Source organism: Centruroides sculpturatus, unplaced genomic scaffold (assembly GCF_000671375.1).
Source record: "Centruroides sculpturatus isolate CEXI.00-Female unplaced genomic scaffold, Cexi_2.0 scaffold199, whole genome shotgun sequence".
Classification (NCBI taxonomy): Eukaryota; Metazoa; Arthropoda; class Arachnida; order Scorpiones; family Buthidae; genus Centruroides; species Centruroides sculpturatus.
This window is the reverse complement of record NW_019384516.1, coordinates 571680-589710: the sequence shown is the minus strand read 5'-3', so window position 1 is coordinate 589710 and position 18031 is coordinate 571680. Positions and strand designations below refer to the sequence as shown.

The 18031-nt window shown below is 29.9% G+C and overlaps 1 protein-coding gene across 1 annotated transcript; it reads right to left on the bottom strand.

Moving 5' to 3' along the window:
• Positions 1-630: 630 nt before the first annotated feature.
• LOC111622579 (ras-related protein Rab-3) lies at positions 631-17178 on the bottom strand. Its single transcript, XM_023364994.1, has 3 exons — positions 16954-17178; positions 9661-9779; positions 631-1271 (listed from the first exon to the last, which is right to left on the bottom strand). The coding sequence occupies exons 1-3, from the start codon at positions 17176-17178 to the stop codon at positions 959-961; spliced, it is 657 nt and encodes a 218-aa protein (XP_023220762.1). The 3' UTR covers positions 631-958.
• Between the last annotated feature and the right edge of the window lie 853 nt (positions 17179-18031).

Below are 18031 nucleotides of genomic sequence, written 5' to 3'. Positions count from 1 at the left end.
TAATAATAAATATGCAATGCCATAACTAACTCTCGACTAATCCAATTATTTAACTCAATATACGTCAACACATACTGTAAATATATATATATATATATATTTTTTTCTTGACGACTGGTGCATCAGATATTCATTATGTACCAAAGTGAGGCACTCTCACACTTTTCCAGCAATGTCTCATGGCGAGTGAAATAATATTCAGAGACATTCGGCAAAAATTTTTTTTTATTGTCCTGACTGTTTTGTTTCCCTAAATATGTTTTGTGCTGATTGTGGAATTTTCTTTGTTATCAAATATGATTTTTTGTAAATAATAATGGTAACATAAATAATATGCTGCATGTATTAAATAAAAATTAATAATGCAGATTGTAAATATAATTTGAAGGGTTTTAGGATAACTTATGTTTTTTTTCCGGGGATTTTTTTTTGTTTTTATTTGTGGGGCTGNTCTCACAATATATATTTATATATGTGTGTGTGTGTGTATGTATCTGTGTGTGTGTGTGTGTGTATATATATATATATATATTTATATATATATATACTTTTTTTTAATATTTTACATTCTAGTTACATAATCGCCTATATTTTGGAGTGCTTGTTTTCACATGGAATGCATTAACAAACTGTGCAAACACTGAACACATTCTATAAAGTCTAAGTGCACAGTTTAATAGCTTTTTTTTTTTTTTTTGGATAACAGGAAAAAGGCAAAACAGATATGTTATATCACATGTTATTTCTGTATCAAGGTGTTATTTTGGTTTTGTTTTTTTTTTAATATAAAAGACACTAGGGAATTGTTATATCCTGTAGATTTTTTTTTGTTATATAATCGTGAACCACCTCACACTGGACACATTCTACAAACAGTTCTGCCTGCAATAAGACGAGGCAATGAGACAACATTGGACAAGTGGGAAAGCATCCAAAAAACAGCTCTATCTCGGTCGATTTAACACTGACAACCACCGTTCGGTGGAGCCGGATTCTCAGTGAGGCGGGTACCTTTGGAAGCACTGACCAGAGTAGGATCAGAATCAAGGCTTTCAGACATTTTGTCACAGATAATATCCACCAGGCGTTCGAAAACTGCTTTCACGTTGATGTTTTCTTTTGCCGACGTTTCGAAAAATTCTAACGACAACTGGTCGGCTAGCTGTTTTCCTCTTTCTGTCGAGACGACGCGCTCGTCTTCCATGTCGCATTTGTTTCCGACCAAAATTACTTGTGCATTATCCCAAGAGTAGGTTTTAATCTGTGTTACCCTGTAAATTAAAAGCAATTAATAACAAAAACAATGTATAATTTCCATAACATTTAAATTTTACATGTTAACAGTTCAGTTTAATGAATACATACAGGAAGTAAATGAAAAACTATAATGTAAAATAGTCAAAGGGATGCAACATAAAAATATTCAAAACAAATTGATAAAGTAAATTCACAGTGAAACCCAAGTTTAGCAAACACCTGACTGGTCCTGATATAGTAATAGGACTACTGATGTACTGTAGAATAAGCCATAGTAAAATCTGATAGGTTTGCATAATGTACAAATCAATAACATTCTCCTGGTCGTAGTTTCTATTTTTGTTTCTCGTTAGCTAGAAAATTACATTACAGTTTTGGTGTTTTTATTTTACTGATTTACAGAATAATTAAAGATGCATTAATAATAATGTTTGATTAATTGAAATGAAAACAGCAAAATTAGTGTTAACTTTTTTACTATCAGCAGTGACAAAATAAAAACTAGGACCAGAAGAATGTCATTGATAACCTCTCATTTGTTCTGTATGTCATACAAATATCAAATTTTGGTGAGACTTATTGTACTTTGATTAACTGGACATTGCCTTCCGAGGAAATTTTTGTCTATTGTCCAATTTTTTCTATTCTCCAAAATAAGTAAGGCAGTTGTATGATGAATTTTACATTTCCTGTGAATACCTTTTACAAAAATATTGTGTATATCTTCAAGTTGTCTTTATACAGGATTTACTTTCACAGAATTACTACAACCAGTTTTGTTTTCATTATGGCTCTTTTGTTTTTATGTATTCTCTCTCTAGTAATGCCCACGGAGGCTCTTTCAGAACTTAACATTAATAATAATAACCATTAGAGTAGGCCAAAATGGAACGGAAGCCGCAGGCGATAAATAGGGATCCCTTGTTAAAATTTTGTCGAAAAATATAGATAAGTATTATTAACAATTTGTTAGTTTGCAGAGCAATAAAAAAAATTTATATGGTCAACCTATGTCAGAGTTTAATCAGTTACAATATGTGACAATGAACCACGTGTAGTCCATAAGTATACTTTATTTTATTTGTGTGTTTAAGTACAAGTTAAGTAAACCTCACATTTAAATAAACTTTATATACTGAACTTTCATTATCAGATATTTTCTCTTCTCTTTTACCAATATAGCTACCAATTTGGCTTTAATCACTACACAATCAAATATAAGAAACGAAGGTCAAGAAGCTTTTTATAATAAACTTCATTATCAGATTGAATTTGTAACTTATTATGCATCAAAATAGAATTGAATAGGTTTTAATTCAAATTTTTACTTATTTATTTATTTAAATTTTAATAACTAATATTTAGTAATTATTTTAATATTTTTTAAACAATTGTAAATTTATTTTGACAGTTTAAAATTCCTTTTTATACACAAAACTTTGCTTATTGAAATAATTAGTCACAGAATAATGGTCTGTTAATTACATCAAAAAGTTTGGATAAGGTTGGAGAAATGTCACTGTTAAAGTTATATTGGTGTCTTTGTTAATCTCTTCAAATTAAGTTTTCTACAATGTTTTTATTCAGATTTTCAGTTTAACTTTAGAATTATATCTGTATTATAGCCAATGAGTGAATAAATAAAATTTACTAAAATACTATATATTATATTAAAGATTCTTTTAGTATGCAATAACATACAAAGGACAAAACACACTGTCAAAGATTTGGAAGATAAGGTTTGAATATCTTTTTTTATGATCAATAGCACAAATAATGTAAGTTATGTCACTATCATATTGTCACGATTTCAAAGGAAGAAATATGCAATAGTGATATGTGAATCCCTTATTTTCAAGTGATCAGTACTCGTGCATTTGATATTCATACTCGAAATTCATTTCTTACGTGTAAACCCGCTACTTTTGAGAAATGGATAGATATGGATAATTGTATGCTTGGTATTCATTACTAGATATTCATTACTTGTTACTTAATTGTGTGTTAGGAGGTAAAGGACATGAAATTGAAATTAAATAGCTGTTTGTTACTATGCCTAGTGCCTCAAATAAGATCTCTTGACGGAGTTGAGTTTGGTTTTTGTTTCTTTAATTTGTTTGTTTCACTTGAGTTCTTATTTCTTCTGTTTTGTTTAATTTTACGATTGGGATATTGGAGAAAATTGTCAGGTTTAGGAATGACAATTTATGTATTCTTTAATGACTATTAATTGTTTATAGTTGCATTATTGATTGCTAGATCATCTAGGTTATTAAAGAAAATTCTTTCTCTCTGGAGAATCTATTCTTGAGTCCAGTTTGGATCCACCTTGAGTTTTTCAGATGTTAACCCAAAAATTTTAGGCCTTGTCCCTAACTATTCAGTCACCTCATGGATGTGATCAAGCGCATAATGATCATGCAAAAAGTTTTGTATACTCTTAAGTCTAGTTTATGTAATATGTCTGCTACTGCTGTCATTTTGTTGTTCAAAACTACAATATGCATTGATTTACCTCATCTGTACAAATTTGTAACTTATTAGTGACCTTGGTTTGACAAGTTGCAACCATTTTGCAGAAAATCATCAGATGCTATCACATCATCAAACCAGTTAATCAACGATGTGATTGGAATTGTGTGTTAGATTGCACTCTCTCTCACTCGAGGAATGAATGCTCTTGTGCATGTTCAGAATAACTCACAAGTTATTCTGAGCATGAGCAATACAGTGAATTTTGTAATTTTCTGAATGACAAGATTTGTCAACGTGTTGTTATATCAAATATAAACCATCCTTTACTGTCTAGAATGAAAGGGGGTTAAAAAAATCTTTTTTATGCTATTTCTGAAACAAACAAGGAATATTATATAATACATTTTGTTTTATAGAAACTAATATCTCAAATACTATAGTAGAGATAACAGAGACTTATCACACTGCTACTGGTAACATCAAAATGACACTTCTATCATCAGAATGCAACTTTATTACTGGTATGCATTTAGGTATACAAGATCCTTATCAGCCATACATAAAAAATATATAGATATCTGTTGTAGAACAAATTTGTAGAGAAATTGACATTAATTACAATCTACAATTTAAAACATACCTGTTCAAGATTTATTTCCACCTGCACAGTGTGCAGTGTGGGTGGAAATAAATCTTGGCTCCACTCGCCTCATTTGCTCTGTTCACTCTTTTTGCTTTTGTGCCCTTTACATCTAGTGTAAATCAAGCTTAATTTATTTTTTATTGTTTTTAATTGTTAAATTTTAAAATTAAATATAACTGTTTATTATGGAACTTTTGCAATGGTAAATTGTAATCAACATTTATTTATTATTCTCCCTTAATTGTGTTAATTTTAAGAATAACGGATAACAACTTTTGAAGAACAGTATTCATTATTTTGGATTCTTATGAGGAACAGATAATTGCTATTTGCATATCACTAATGTAAGATCACACTGTGGTAACTAAGGGCTTCGTTTTAGTAGGTATGACAGAATTTTTCATTTTGTATAAAACTTTTTTTAAAACATACTATATTTATTCTAATAAACAGCACACTGTCCATAACTTTTTTAGTTTGTAAACGTGCTATATATTAGATGACACTTACTATTAGAAGGCAATTATTATTTCTATTCTTTGGGAATTAAATATAACTATTATTTGAGGGCAATTATTAATGGAATAAATCCAGTAATTTTTTCACTTTATTATTATTCGAACAAAAATGCAACACTTGCTACAGTCACACTTTATTCCAACAATACAGTAAGAGTGACAATGCCAAATAGAAATAACTTTTAAATAATCATACATGCCAAATAATAATAGAAAAATTAATAATGCACAGCACTGTCTGTCGGCATTACTTAAAAGAATTTATTATGCAAGTACTTTTAACAATATAAACCATATATTCCATGCATGTGCAGGATAAGCAGTTAGAATCTGAATAGGAACTAGCATTTAAATTCAAGCGATTGAAAAATGTCATGTTTTCTATACATGATTTACTTGAAGAGGACAGTTGTATACTGTTGAAAGTACTCACATAATAAATGATTTTTATATAATGTTGACAGACAGTGCTGTATGTTATTTATTTTGCCAAATAGTGTGTCATTTTTACATTTACAGTAAGGCCGAGACTCCACTAGCATAAAAATGGGCATAAAAACCTTTGCCGTAAAAACTTTTAATCACGTGACCATGATATTTTATACCTGAGCAGGTCGTAAAACCAGCATAAAAGCGAGTTGAGCAGCATTCAACTTTCGATGCAAATACGGCCATAAAGCGATACCTTCAACCAATCAGAAGTCAGTGGAACTACGTCATCATGACATTGTGCGAAAATTGCGGGAAATGAGCTTTTGTGTACATTCTATCATGGCTACTTCGAAAAGACCTCAAATAGATTTAGAAAAATTTATTGAAAATATTCAAAAATATTTATGTTTATATGACAAGAGACATCCTGGCTATAAGAATGGATGCCTAAAACATTTTATGAACAATCAAGCTACAATGCTTTCGTTTCCACTAATTCATGTGCAAAGAATATTTACTTTCGACACTTGGGGCAGCACCGTTGCCGTAAAAACTTCGCTAGCCGGACCTCCACTGCAATCCAGACGTAAATGCAAATAGGCCACATGATTAAAAGTTTTTACGGCAAAGGTTTTTACGTCCATTTTTACACTAGTGGAGTCTTGGCCTAAGCCATATCTTCCTTCAATGTAGTGTGTGCTTATTATTACAGTTTGTTGTTTATTATAATAAATATGGTGTAATATTTATAATTTGGAGGATTAGTAATTATTTCAGGTTAAGTTCTAAAAATATACCTATGCTTCTGCTGTGTTATCACTGAGAAAAATGAACTGATTCTATCAATATAAACATTGTTGCAGGAAAACTGATTCTTTATAAAAGATTCAAAGAAGAAAAAAACCAATTGAAATTTATTTTCTATTCAATTTAAAAAGAACAGAAATAATTATACAATATACAGGCATACCTCGACTTACGTCGTTTCGAGTTACGTTGTTCCCGATTATACGTTGTTTGTCAAAAAAGTATATGAAAAAATAAAAATCAAATTTAAGTCATTTTATTCGACTTTACGTCTGTCCGCCACAAATATTGAAGTCGTAATATCACTAGAAAAACGTTTAAAGCACATAAAATCATATTAAAATATATACAAGTATGTTCTGTATTTACAGTACATGCATTCGTAAATTTAGAATACTTTTTTCTGTACTATATTAAAAACTAAAATTTATTTGTTTGTAAGCTTAAAATAGATTTTTATTAACCATATATTATTAAAAATGCATTAATAAATAATGGTAATTTATGGTTTAGCCTAGTGACAAGTAGATTCGGAGACAAGTAAATTCGACTTATGTCGTTTTCCTGGAACCAATTACCGACGTAAGGCAAGGTATACCTGTACTCTTTTTGTATTAGTTTTGTTGTTATATTAATATAACAACAAAAATATGAAAAACAAAGTTGTACAGCTTCATTTTTCATATCGGAAGAGATATAAATGAAGGAATCCATAGACTTCAAGAAAATTCCATAAAAATATTTTGACACATCTTAAATAAAATAAGTAAAACGGCAAAACCATATTTGGGCCAAGACTATGTCTTGGAGAATCTACTAAGCAGAATCACTTTGACGCTCAAGGTAGGTCTCATTCTCATTCTCCAATCTTCTTTGGTATTGCTACTTTTGGATGCGATTGTTCAAACTTCGCTGGCCACAATGCATTTTCGATGAAATTAACTTATCCAATTTCGAAATTTCTCTCCGTTGCGTGTTGGCCTGGGTTGAATTTTTGTCGGTGTGTAACGAAAATTTCCCATTGTTGAAAAAACTAATCTTGGCTATTGTATCGTCTGAAATTATTTATTTTGCACAAACAATATACAGTTTAACCCGATTATAACGTCATCAGATGTAATGACAACCCTAATATAACGTCAAATTTTTATCGGTCCCATGATTTTACTATACTAGATAATGTTAAAGAAAACCCTATATGTAACGACATAAAACCGTTTTAACGTCATATTTGAAGCACTCCCAAATTTACAATATTAGATTACAAATTTTATTTAACAAAGAAGAAACTACGTATTCAGTTCTAAGGTCAGAGTTCACTTCTCAGAATGACTGTGGGTGGTACTCTCCCCACCTGACTTCGGTGGGGTGAGGTGCCTGTTTTGCCTGTCTGTAGAAGAGGGTCGCCATTTTGTATTTTATTTTGATTCGGTTCTTGGTCCCCCGACTACCTACAAGTCTGGATTTTTTTATGCGCAAATGATTTGGGCACCTAATACTCTGTGCCAAATATCAACTCTCGACATGTACTCCTTCATACCTCTATGCTGGTAAGAATGGGTGGCAGTACGATTTTATATACAAGACATAGTCTTGTCAATTAGTAAACATTTATGAAACTGAAGGAGAAGACAGTTATTCTAAAATAATAATATATTTTTTCTATTAAGTATATCCATTACAGTTGTTAAATTATATTTATTTAAAAAGGTTTCTAAAACATAAGAGCATTATGAAATTTGAAATTATATTTTATAAAAGAGAGGAATTGAATTGATGTAACTTGGTTACATAAATTCAATTCAAACTACTTTTAGATTGGATACTTGTCACCATGAGCAGATGGGATGCATTGAAGCAGTATGGGAAATATACAGACTGGCACCTGTATCTACAAATATGGAGGGAGGACCATTCCTACTGGTGCCTCTGGAAATTTCCTGACTTTCTGATGTCCCCATTTGATGCAAGATGCCTGGTGAAGAGCAGTAAGAAATAAAGATTTAAGATTACCGACTACAGTGTCTTGTACTGGGACTAACATAAATAAAATAAGACAGCCTGCCAGCCAAGGGTGTAAACACTGGACTAAAACTCGAGTCCCCGCAGCAATTTGGCCTGGTATGCTATGTACTCGAGTTTAATTCCAGGCTTCCAGCCAAATCCATGGTGGGCATGATTAAAAAAGGCAGAGAGATGAAAATTAAAAATTAAATAAATAAAACAGTTTTATGATAATTTCCTCTGTAGCATAAATGCCAGAGTTAACACACACAACTGTAATAATAGATTCACTGATGTGAAATTGCCAGATAGGATAAGAAGCAGATGATGAATGATATACAAGTAGTGATAATACACTGATATTCGATTAGAATGAACAAGTTTCTTTAATTATTAATATTGTCTGTTGCAGATTGCTTGTGGCTATGATTATCCAATCTTATAATCTTCTATTTATATAGTAAGACTTATAATATGGTTATTTAAGCAGTTAAATTACATTAATAACTGAAAATAATAAGATAGTTATTTAGAACTGCACAAAATTTTAAAAAATATATTTATATAAAATGTTTAAAATATAAATAAAATAATAAAATATTAATATTTCTTCATCCATCTTCAGAGCATGGACACTGAAGATGGATGAAGAAAGTCCAAAAGTACTTAGTTGTTCCGGTGATGTTTTGTTTTTACGGACTCCAGTTTAAGCAGAAAGCTAATAAAAAGATTTGTGATATTAAGGAGTTAAATTACACAAAATATACTTTAAAATGCATAATTAATATTTTAAGTTAGTCAGTTAAATTCTCACATTACCAATTCATTTTAGCCATAATTAAAAAAATTAATTGGTGACCCTATACAATCAATAAATTACATAGGGTAATTCTTCTGGTATGAATTAATAGAATATCTTAATTTTGTTTATTTCAATTATTAAATTTGTCCTAGAATTTTTCTTAATGGATAAGAAGTAAATAATTGTAAATAACTCTGATATTCAGGCGGACTTCCAAAACACCAAAGTAACCAGACAGGCATTTTGTATTGATCACACCAGTCACCTGGAGGCCTGGGAGATTTATAAAGCCAACATTGGGGACACCTGCATCCACTTTAAAGATGGAGAAACGATCGCGCAGGTGTGGAGATACTTATTCGAAGAATTCGAACTGGGACAAGCGGAGGGGTGAAACGCAATAAGCACATTATTTACATCTCGGGCATCACTGTTCCAACGTCAAGAGGAGACACCATTTAGTCACCACCTGAAGCAGACCTCGGTGGAGGTCAAAAACATTTGTGAAGATTGTTATAAAAAGGTTTTGTGGATTGTTGTTACTCAACGCAGTGTTAAGATTAGTAGTAGTTTTGTGTAAGAAGTAAATATTAATTCTTCATTTAAATGACTATTTTTTACACAATTTTTAATAATAATTTTCTTTAATATTAAAAACAGTGTAAAAAAAAATAGTCATTTAAATTATCTAAAACCTTATGATTAATGTTACCAGTACTCACCAGTCTTGTACACTATTGAAAGATTCTTCATTTGTTACGTCATACATTAAAATAAAACCCATAGCGCCCCGATAGTAAGCAGTGGTAATAGTTCTATATCGTTCCTGACCTGCAGTATCCTGAAATGCAATAAAAAAAAATAATTTTATTATTAAATGGTAGTTAATAAATTAAAATTCATTTATTAAAAGTCAAGTTTAGTTTAATTTTAAAATATCAATTATCAAAAATTAAGAATATCAACACCATAAATGTTAAAAATTAGAGTTATTCAAGGGATATTTTTACTGATTATCCCTGGTCTTGTTTTGATTATAAACTGTTACCAAGGGTCTCTCTAACTAACAGTAAACACATAGAGATCTGTCTATCACACATTAATATTTCTGTTAATAAAAAGAAATTTCTTTAAAAAGTTTTATGCTTAAGACTAATTCACACTAAAAGTAATCATGCTTCTTAATCATATTGTTAGTAAGAAATTACTTAAATCACATTTAGATAACTATCTTTTAGCATATTTTTTTAATTTTTTTATAATTATCACTACATTCTGTCATGTTGAACAAATTGGTTCTCATCAGATCACTAAAGTTGAGTAGAACATGGATAGTATCCCAATCAAAGATGGCATGGAATACCATATGCTGTTTCTTATCACCACCCAGTCAATGGCTCAGGCCAATTCTATAACCATATAAAAAGATAGGGGATTGATGGAAATACACCTGGCTCTAAAATGTAGCCAAATCATATAGTAGCAACTGTTTATGCAAAAGAAATAGACATTAGCAACTCATATATATATATATATACAGTGGTACCTCAGGATACGAAATTAATCCGTTCCGAAACTGAGATCGTATCATGAAAATGTCGTAAGGTGGATCATCTTTTCCCATACGATTACATGTAAAACCAAATAATTCGTTCCAACGCGAAAAACATACTCAAATTAAAGCCAAGTAATACATTAAAAAAATAACTCTAGTAAGAAAAACAAATGAAAAATGCGAACTAATGTAACGTCGTATGGTGAGTTTTTGTTCGTATCGTGGAGCAAAAATATGTTCGAATTTCATGTCGTATCCTGAAAATTTCGTATGCTGGGGCGTTCGTAACCTGAGGTACCACTGTATATACAGTATATAATGATATAGGAATTATAACACTGAAGAACAACATTGTGTCAATGAAAATTATATAATGTCTAAGATCTGTTCTAATGCACCTTTGTCATTACAAGTATTGTCTGTAATAAATACTTCACTTAATTACTTTTCAATTATTTTACAAATACAATCTGGAGAATGGATTGCCAAACCTGCATCATTCTGAAGGGTTATAAAAAACATTAGAAGTAATTATTTACTTTAAATCTTTTTACTGAAGAACAAAGAATAGTCAGTGTGTCAATATAAGTGTTTTAATAGTTAGATAAATTATAAAAAAGAAATACACTGTCTAAACTATTCAAATATTTGAAAAGTAATACAATAAAGGTAACTTTTCTATATACAAGGTGAAAATAATAATGTATTTTTTTTTAAAACATTCTTCAATTAATATTAATGACATAAATTTATCTAATGTGACAGAAACAATTGTTCATGACAGGCATTTGATACAGATCTGCTACCATTCCAAACAATTCTTTTTATTAATTGAATACAAAAATTACAATTTCATAATAATACATTTACAGTAGAGCATCGATTATCCAACTCAATTGGGGACTCAGGTTGGTCGGATAACTGAAAAAATCGGATAATCGAAAAGAAGGGAAAAAATACATTATTAGTATATCTCATGTAATTAGTTTATTAGTATATAGCTATTAACCAACTTTGCGTTGAATTTTCATCAATGTTTAGCCTAACAAATTTTTTAAAAAAATAATAATCGTCGCTATTGTATCGTTAAAAATTATTTTTACATTATTTTATTGCTCACGAAACAAACAACTACTCATAATTAGAAAATTAAATCTCGTTTAAATACTGGCCTCCCTTCAATGGTCGAGCTGTTGATGCCAGCTAAAACACGCAAAAATTTAACAAAAATAATATTAAAGTAGCCAAAACATAGCCAAATATTGTAGTGCCACATCACTAGCGGACATTTGAAATTTGCCGACTAGAACGGTTGGTTAACCGATATGACGGTTAATCGGGGGTTGGATAATCGATGCTCTACTGTATATAAACAAAACATTATTATAAATCCTTCTATATAAATTTTAATAAATATCAATAATCAAATTTGAATAAAATAAAATAAAAACTACTTCCTTAAGTAGCTAAAATATTTATTCAACAAGAAATGTGGAATAAATATTTTGAAAATCTAACAAAGCTGCTTTTACGTTATTTTCAGGATTTCCAGCTTGTCCTCAGGAATATCAACACTGTAGTAATAGAAAACACAGCTTGGGTTCTACCATCACATATTGTAAACACATACCACTCCACACCTATTACTAGTTCTTGACTAAGCTCCATCATCTGACAGTCAATTATACAACTGCTCCCACTCCCACTCTTCCCAATACAAAAATGGCTCACTTTGCATGTGTCCTGAACAACATATCTTCTAACATTAATCTCTTTTTTAATCCAACTGGTTTTTTACTATTCATTACCATGCAGATTCTGTGGAATGTCCATCTCTCATGTTAACCACATCTGACTCTTCTTTCATCTTGATCTCCAAGAAATCAGATAGCTATATGTACTGTATTTGATGAAATTAGAGAAATGAATTTGTTTTTTATTTTATTTTTATTTATTATTGATAAATTATGATGCCAAAGTTTACACAAATTGATTAGAATCATTAATTAATGTTAATACAATACTCTTTAGTACAGTATTGATCACTTTCATCATATATTACTGAAGTAAATTTTGTTTTTTGCTATCCAACCAACATAAGCTATTTTAATATCTCCATCTGTTACTTAATTTTTCAATTGTTTCATACTAGACTTCCACTTAGTGGCCATTGCTCCTACTTTTATGATTATGACATTTTATAATTAAAAGTGTGTTTCCAGGAATATAATCTCTATTTATGATACAGTTCGGATATGCTCAGCAGAGATAAAGTACATATTTACGACCACACCTATACATTTGCTGAGAATATTTTTGTTAACTAATGTTTTCAGCCTACTCCTAGAAGCCATCATCAGGTTTCTTAAAACTGTTTTTAGGAAATGTTCCACAAATAGAAGATTCCATTTAAATTTTAATGTTTGAAGTATTCTAAATACAAATTTAAACTGAAATGAATTAAATAACTTATGAAAAATGTAAGATTAACAATAAATAAAAATAAACCTGAAAATTATACAGGGTTAATTGTTATGTTTATTGTCTCGAGGTTACAACCAAAGTGAGCGCTCAGGTACCGTTCCCGTGATGCATCAGCAACGATCGCCACCTGGNTGTTCGATTTTGCAATATTTGAATTTTATTAAAACGGTAGCCTGAAGAAGACCCTGATAGGGTCAAAAACGTTTGCCAAAAAGAGTAATACTGGGGAGTTAGAAGGTTTATGTTCAAGTAGAGAGAATTATATTTCCTCCAGTGGTAGATAGGAAGTTCATTATTTATTTATTGAAAACTAATGCTAGAATTTTGAAGGTTTATTCAATTATTTTTACTGTTTCATCCAGTTATTTATGTTTTATCAATTTAAATGACATTATTAGACAATTTAATAATGTTAAAGTTGACTATGTTAACATTGAGACATATTCTTTACAACTCTGGGTTAATTTTACTTTAAAAACCATGAAAACCCATAGAAAAGAATAAGATGTTTCCAAAGCCAAATCTCCTCATTAGATCATTTGTTGAAAAGATTTTAAAAGTAAGATGAATCCAGCATTCAATTTTTAAAAATATAACTGGAACTTAAAAATGATGTAGAGGAATAAACTTTATATTTTAATTTTTGAAACTTTAAAACAAAAAAAAATTATTTTCCACTAGTTTGTTTCTTAAAGAGTATTTTCAGACTTAGAATTACACATTAACACTTAATAATAAAACACAGAGAACATTTGAAGAGGCTAATTCAATTGAAACATCACCAAACAATCGCCTAAATAATTGGGCTATAATTCCACTACTTTTAAATAATTAATACAAAGTAATTTGTTACTAGAAGTAGATGTTAGGTGCCATCTCTTAACTAAATTATTATTATTAATTTAGTTAAGAGATGATGCCTAACGTCTACTTCTAGTAGCAAATTACTTTGTATTAAATATGGTGGCTTGGAAGTCTGTAATCTAGTTTTAATGCAATATAATGATCCAATTTTAAAATGAAGATCTTAACTTAAACAATATTCTAATCTGGAATGATAACAAGAATGAACTGAAAATTAAGTTTGCCTGAATCAGCAATATTCAATCTGCATTGTGCAGAATCTGGAATTGTACAAGACATTTTGGAAATTTACAAATTATGGAAACAAGTTTTTAAACAAATTTAAATTGCGATAAGCTACAAATGTTCAGAAATAAAAAAGTAAAGATGAAGATTTGAAGATTAAAGTAATCAGAATAGATATTGAATAGGAAATTTCATTTACTGTTTTGATAACATACATCATTCAATAAAGATTTAATAATATTAAATTCTCTCTATATATATATAGCCTCTAAGAAGAATAAAACATAAATCATACAAATTAATGTAATGATGACAGTATTTTTATATAAACTGTATTTGAAACTAGTAGTAGAAAGTCTTTACAGCAAGAGCATATTATATGATCATATCACATCAATGACAACTCTCCATTTTTATAATTAGTATAATTTTTCTATTATGATTAAAACATATGATACAGCAATTCATTAGTCATCACAATATGGTTTAAACTTTATTTTTAAAAGAGAACATTGATATGAAAGACTGTAAAAAGAAAGTTAAAAGAAGAAAAGTTTACAATACTAAACCTAGAGAGTTGATTTAATTTACAATGATAAATATTACATTTATCAACAATTTCAAAGTGTAATGTAATATATGTATTATATTTCAATTACTTGTAGTACATAATAAAAGGTTGCTGCAGTAATTATTCCTTAGGGAACTGTTAGCCACCGACCTTTTTTTACTCTCTATGGCAGTGACCTTCCATCAAGTACGGTTATATAATCTTATTATTAGCCACAATAAGTTTTTTTTCCCCTCTCCTTTTATGGCAGTGACCTTCCATTAAGTAAGGTTATGTAATATTTTGTTTCTCTTGTGCTTTTATTCTCATGCACTTGTATTTAATTTAACAAGTTTAATAAATTAAACATGACTCTTTAACAATAGTTTTCCAGATTTTCTAAAAATATAACATGATGTTACGTTTTTTAATTGATAAAGCATGCTATTAAACGAACAGTGAATTTATTCTGCTTGAAAGGATTTGAAAGTCTTCTTTTATTTAATAACAAAATAGATTTATATAGATGAGAAAAGAATGTTATAAGATGTATAGAAGATTAAGTTCCATATTTCTCATGAAACTTAAAAGATAACTTCTTCCAAGAAAAATAATTATAAAGAAGAAAACTATTGAAATTATCTGTTTTTAGTTAAAAATAGTAATGTTAAGTTTAAAATAGAATTTATAATAAAAAAAAAACTTTCTGAAGAGAAAAATCAATATTGAATGCGAAGCTTTGTTATTTAAAAACATAGCATCAAAAAAAAAAGTCTACACAGAAAAATATAAAGCTATTAGGTCATTTCAAAGAAATTAAACAAACACAACTACTGTATTGAAGAAGTCAAAATTCACTTAACGGGATTAATGCTTTATTCTCAGATCTCTTATACATTTTTGGAGTTTGAATTGTAAGAAAATTATATTAAATACTTCAAACAATTAAATTCAAATATCTACAGTTTAGATATAATTTATGATGATGCATATGAACAGCATTTTTTAATAATATTATTTGAATGTTTTTGATGTAATGAAGTTCACTCAGTGATTATGCTACAAGCTGTGAAGTGTCAATATACACAAAATTAATGAACAACACAGCACAGGTAATACTAGTTTAATTTAAAATAAAGGGAAAACCCTCTAGATATATTGATATAAATTTATATCCATAATCCAAATATAAAATTATATGTTCATGACAGTATTTCAACTCAAAATATGGAAATAGTATAAATTAAAATATAAACAAAAAAGTCACTAAATGAAAAAAAAAAAAAAAATTACTACTTGTATGTATACATGGTTNAGACTAAGAGGTAAAGCTATTAGAGTGTCCCTTTTGTATAGTGAACTTATTTAATCGCATTTAACCTATGTATCCTAGCTTAGTTATATAAATAAATGCTTGTTTAGTTTTTAAACCTGTCTCCTGTCTCTGAAGGACACCTGCAGACTTACCAACGCACTCCCCACTCAAATTTTTGCCCTCCTAGCCATTCGACAAGCCGAGAACGGGTTTTACCAACCTGTTACAGAGTAAGTGGTCATTTGGGATGAGTGAGCCCAGTGGCCCACTGCTAATCTCACATATATTTCAATTAAGAAGTCTATAAATTTTATATTTTTATACTGTTTCATCATTCCTATGCTACTTAACTATCTCATTTTATTGATTGATTGTCTATGGCAGGGCTGCCCAATTCATTTTGGAGGTGGGCTATAATTTCAATTACATGTCAACCGGCAGGCCACCTAGTGAGTCATACTTGCTTATACTCATGATTCTTCTATAAATGGATAGGTATTTGAATCAAACAAAGTTTCAAGTTGCACATGTTTTAATAATACTTAATAAAAAAAATACATCAATGAGACCTATGAAGGAGCTTATTAGCTAATAATTTTTCAATATTTGGTGACAACAATTTAATTTAATACACAAAAGTCGACTCAAAACTAATAGAACAAGTGTAATAAACGCGTAGGTTAGGTCTTAACAGCAGTGTGGCAGTAACTCAAGTCATAGTTTATTCCATGTTCGACCAATCATGTGGCGATTGGCATTATTGGTAGCACAACATTGCGCATGGTGACAGCCGACCGCTACTGTGGACGGGCAAATTCATGTGTTGGCGGGCCACTTTGTGGCCCATGGGCCTGGGTTTGGGCAGCCTTGGTCTATGGGCATACATTTTGATTAAATATACGCCCAATTAAATTTAATGAAACAAATCAGTAGCATAGCAAAAAAACATTACAAAATTAAAAATAACAACAAATCAAACTGGGTTTACAAGAAGAACAAATAACATAAATCATTATTCTTACCCATATCTGAAGTTTTACTCTCTTATCCTGTCTAAACACTGTCTTCACTTTAAAATCTATTCCAACAGTACTAACAAATGCCGAAGTAAATGAATCATCAGCATATCTGAAGAGAAATGATGTTTTTCCTACACTACTGTTACCAATTATAAGTATCTTGAACATATAATCGAAGTTTTGATCTGCAGCATCTTTCTGCCATTTTTGATCTTGGCCTGCAGCCATCTAAATAAAAAATAAAATTAATTAATTTAATATTCATTCATCTTTCAGGATTCTTATCATATAAAATTCTGTATTCCGTAAACATATAATTCAGAATTACAGTTAAAAACTCATATTAACTATTATCCAATTATCATAATGCTTAAATGAACAAGGGAGAAAAAAATTTATTTTAAATGCTTTCAGACTTTGCCCATTGTCAAAAAATTCTTTCAAATTTACAAAAATGTGCCAAATGATTCTTTTCAGTCTGACTATTTAATGTGTTTTATGAATCGTGGTATGTGGTTTCCTGAAACAAAGTGATTCTAACTTTGACAACACTCTCTTACAATCCTGGAGGTTTATTGAATTCAATGCTGCAAAGAAAATTTCACTCTATACATATTCTACAAAAATGTTTCTTCTGAAAATCAATTAACAAACCTCAAATTCCTGGCAAGCATTTTCATTTAGACAGTACATTTTGTTAAGTAATCCAGGGGTGCACAACCTGCGGCCCGCGGGCCACATACGGCCCCTTATCAATGTTTATGCGGCCCGCGGACGGTACAGGCCAAATCCCTTCTTTCGAAGTTTCTAAGTGTAGAACTTTTCCCTTTCATAAAGTCATTAGCACCCAACTGTTTTATAACTCCCTGAAGTGAGAAATGGGGGGGTTCTATAAATAAGTCTATTTGTAGCTAACACTTTCTGGTTTAGATATCGAATATTCTAAGTCTAATACATAGTATTATAACTATTTTTCGAAGAATCAAATAGAATAAAATGATGTTAGAACGTCATTTCCGATGTTATTAGGAAGTTTCTATTTTGGCGGGAAATCTTCAATTTTATGCTTCGGAAAACTTGC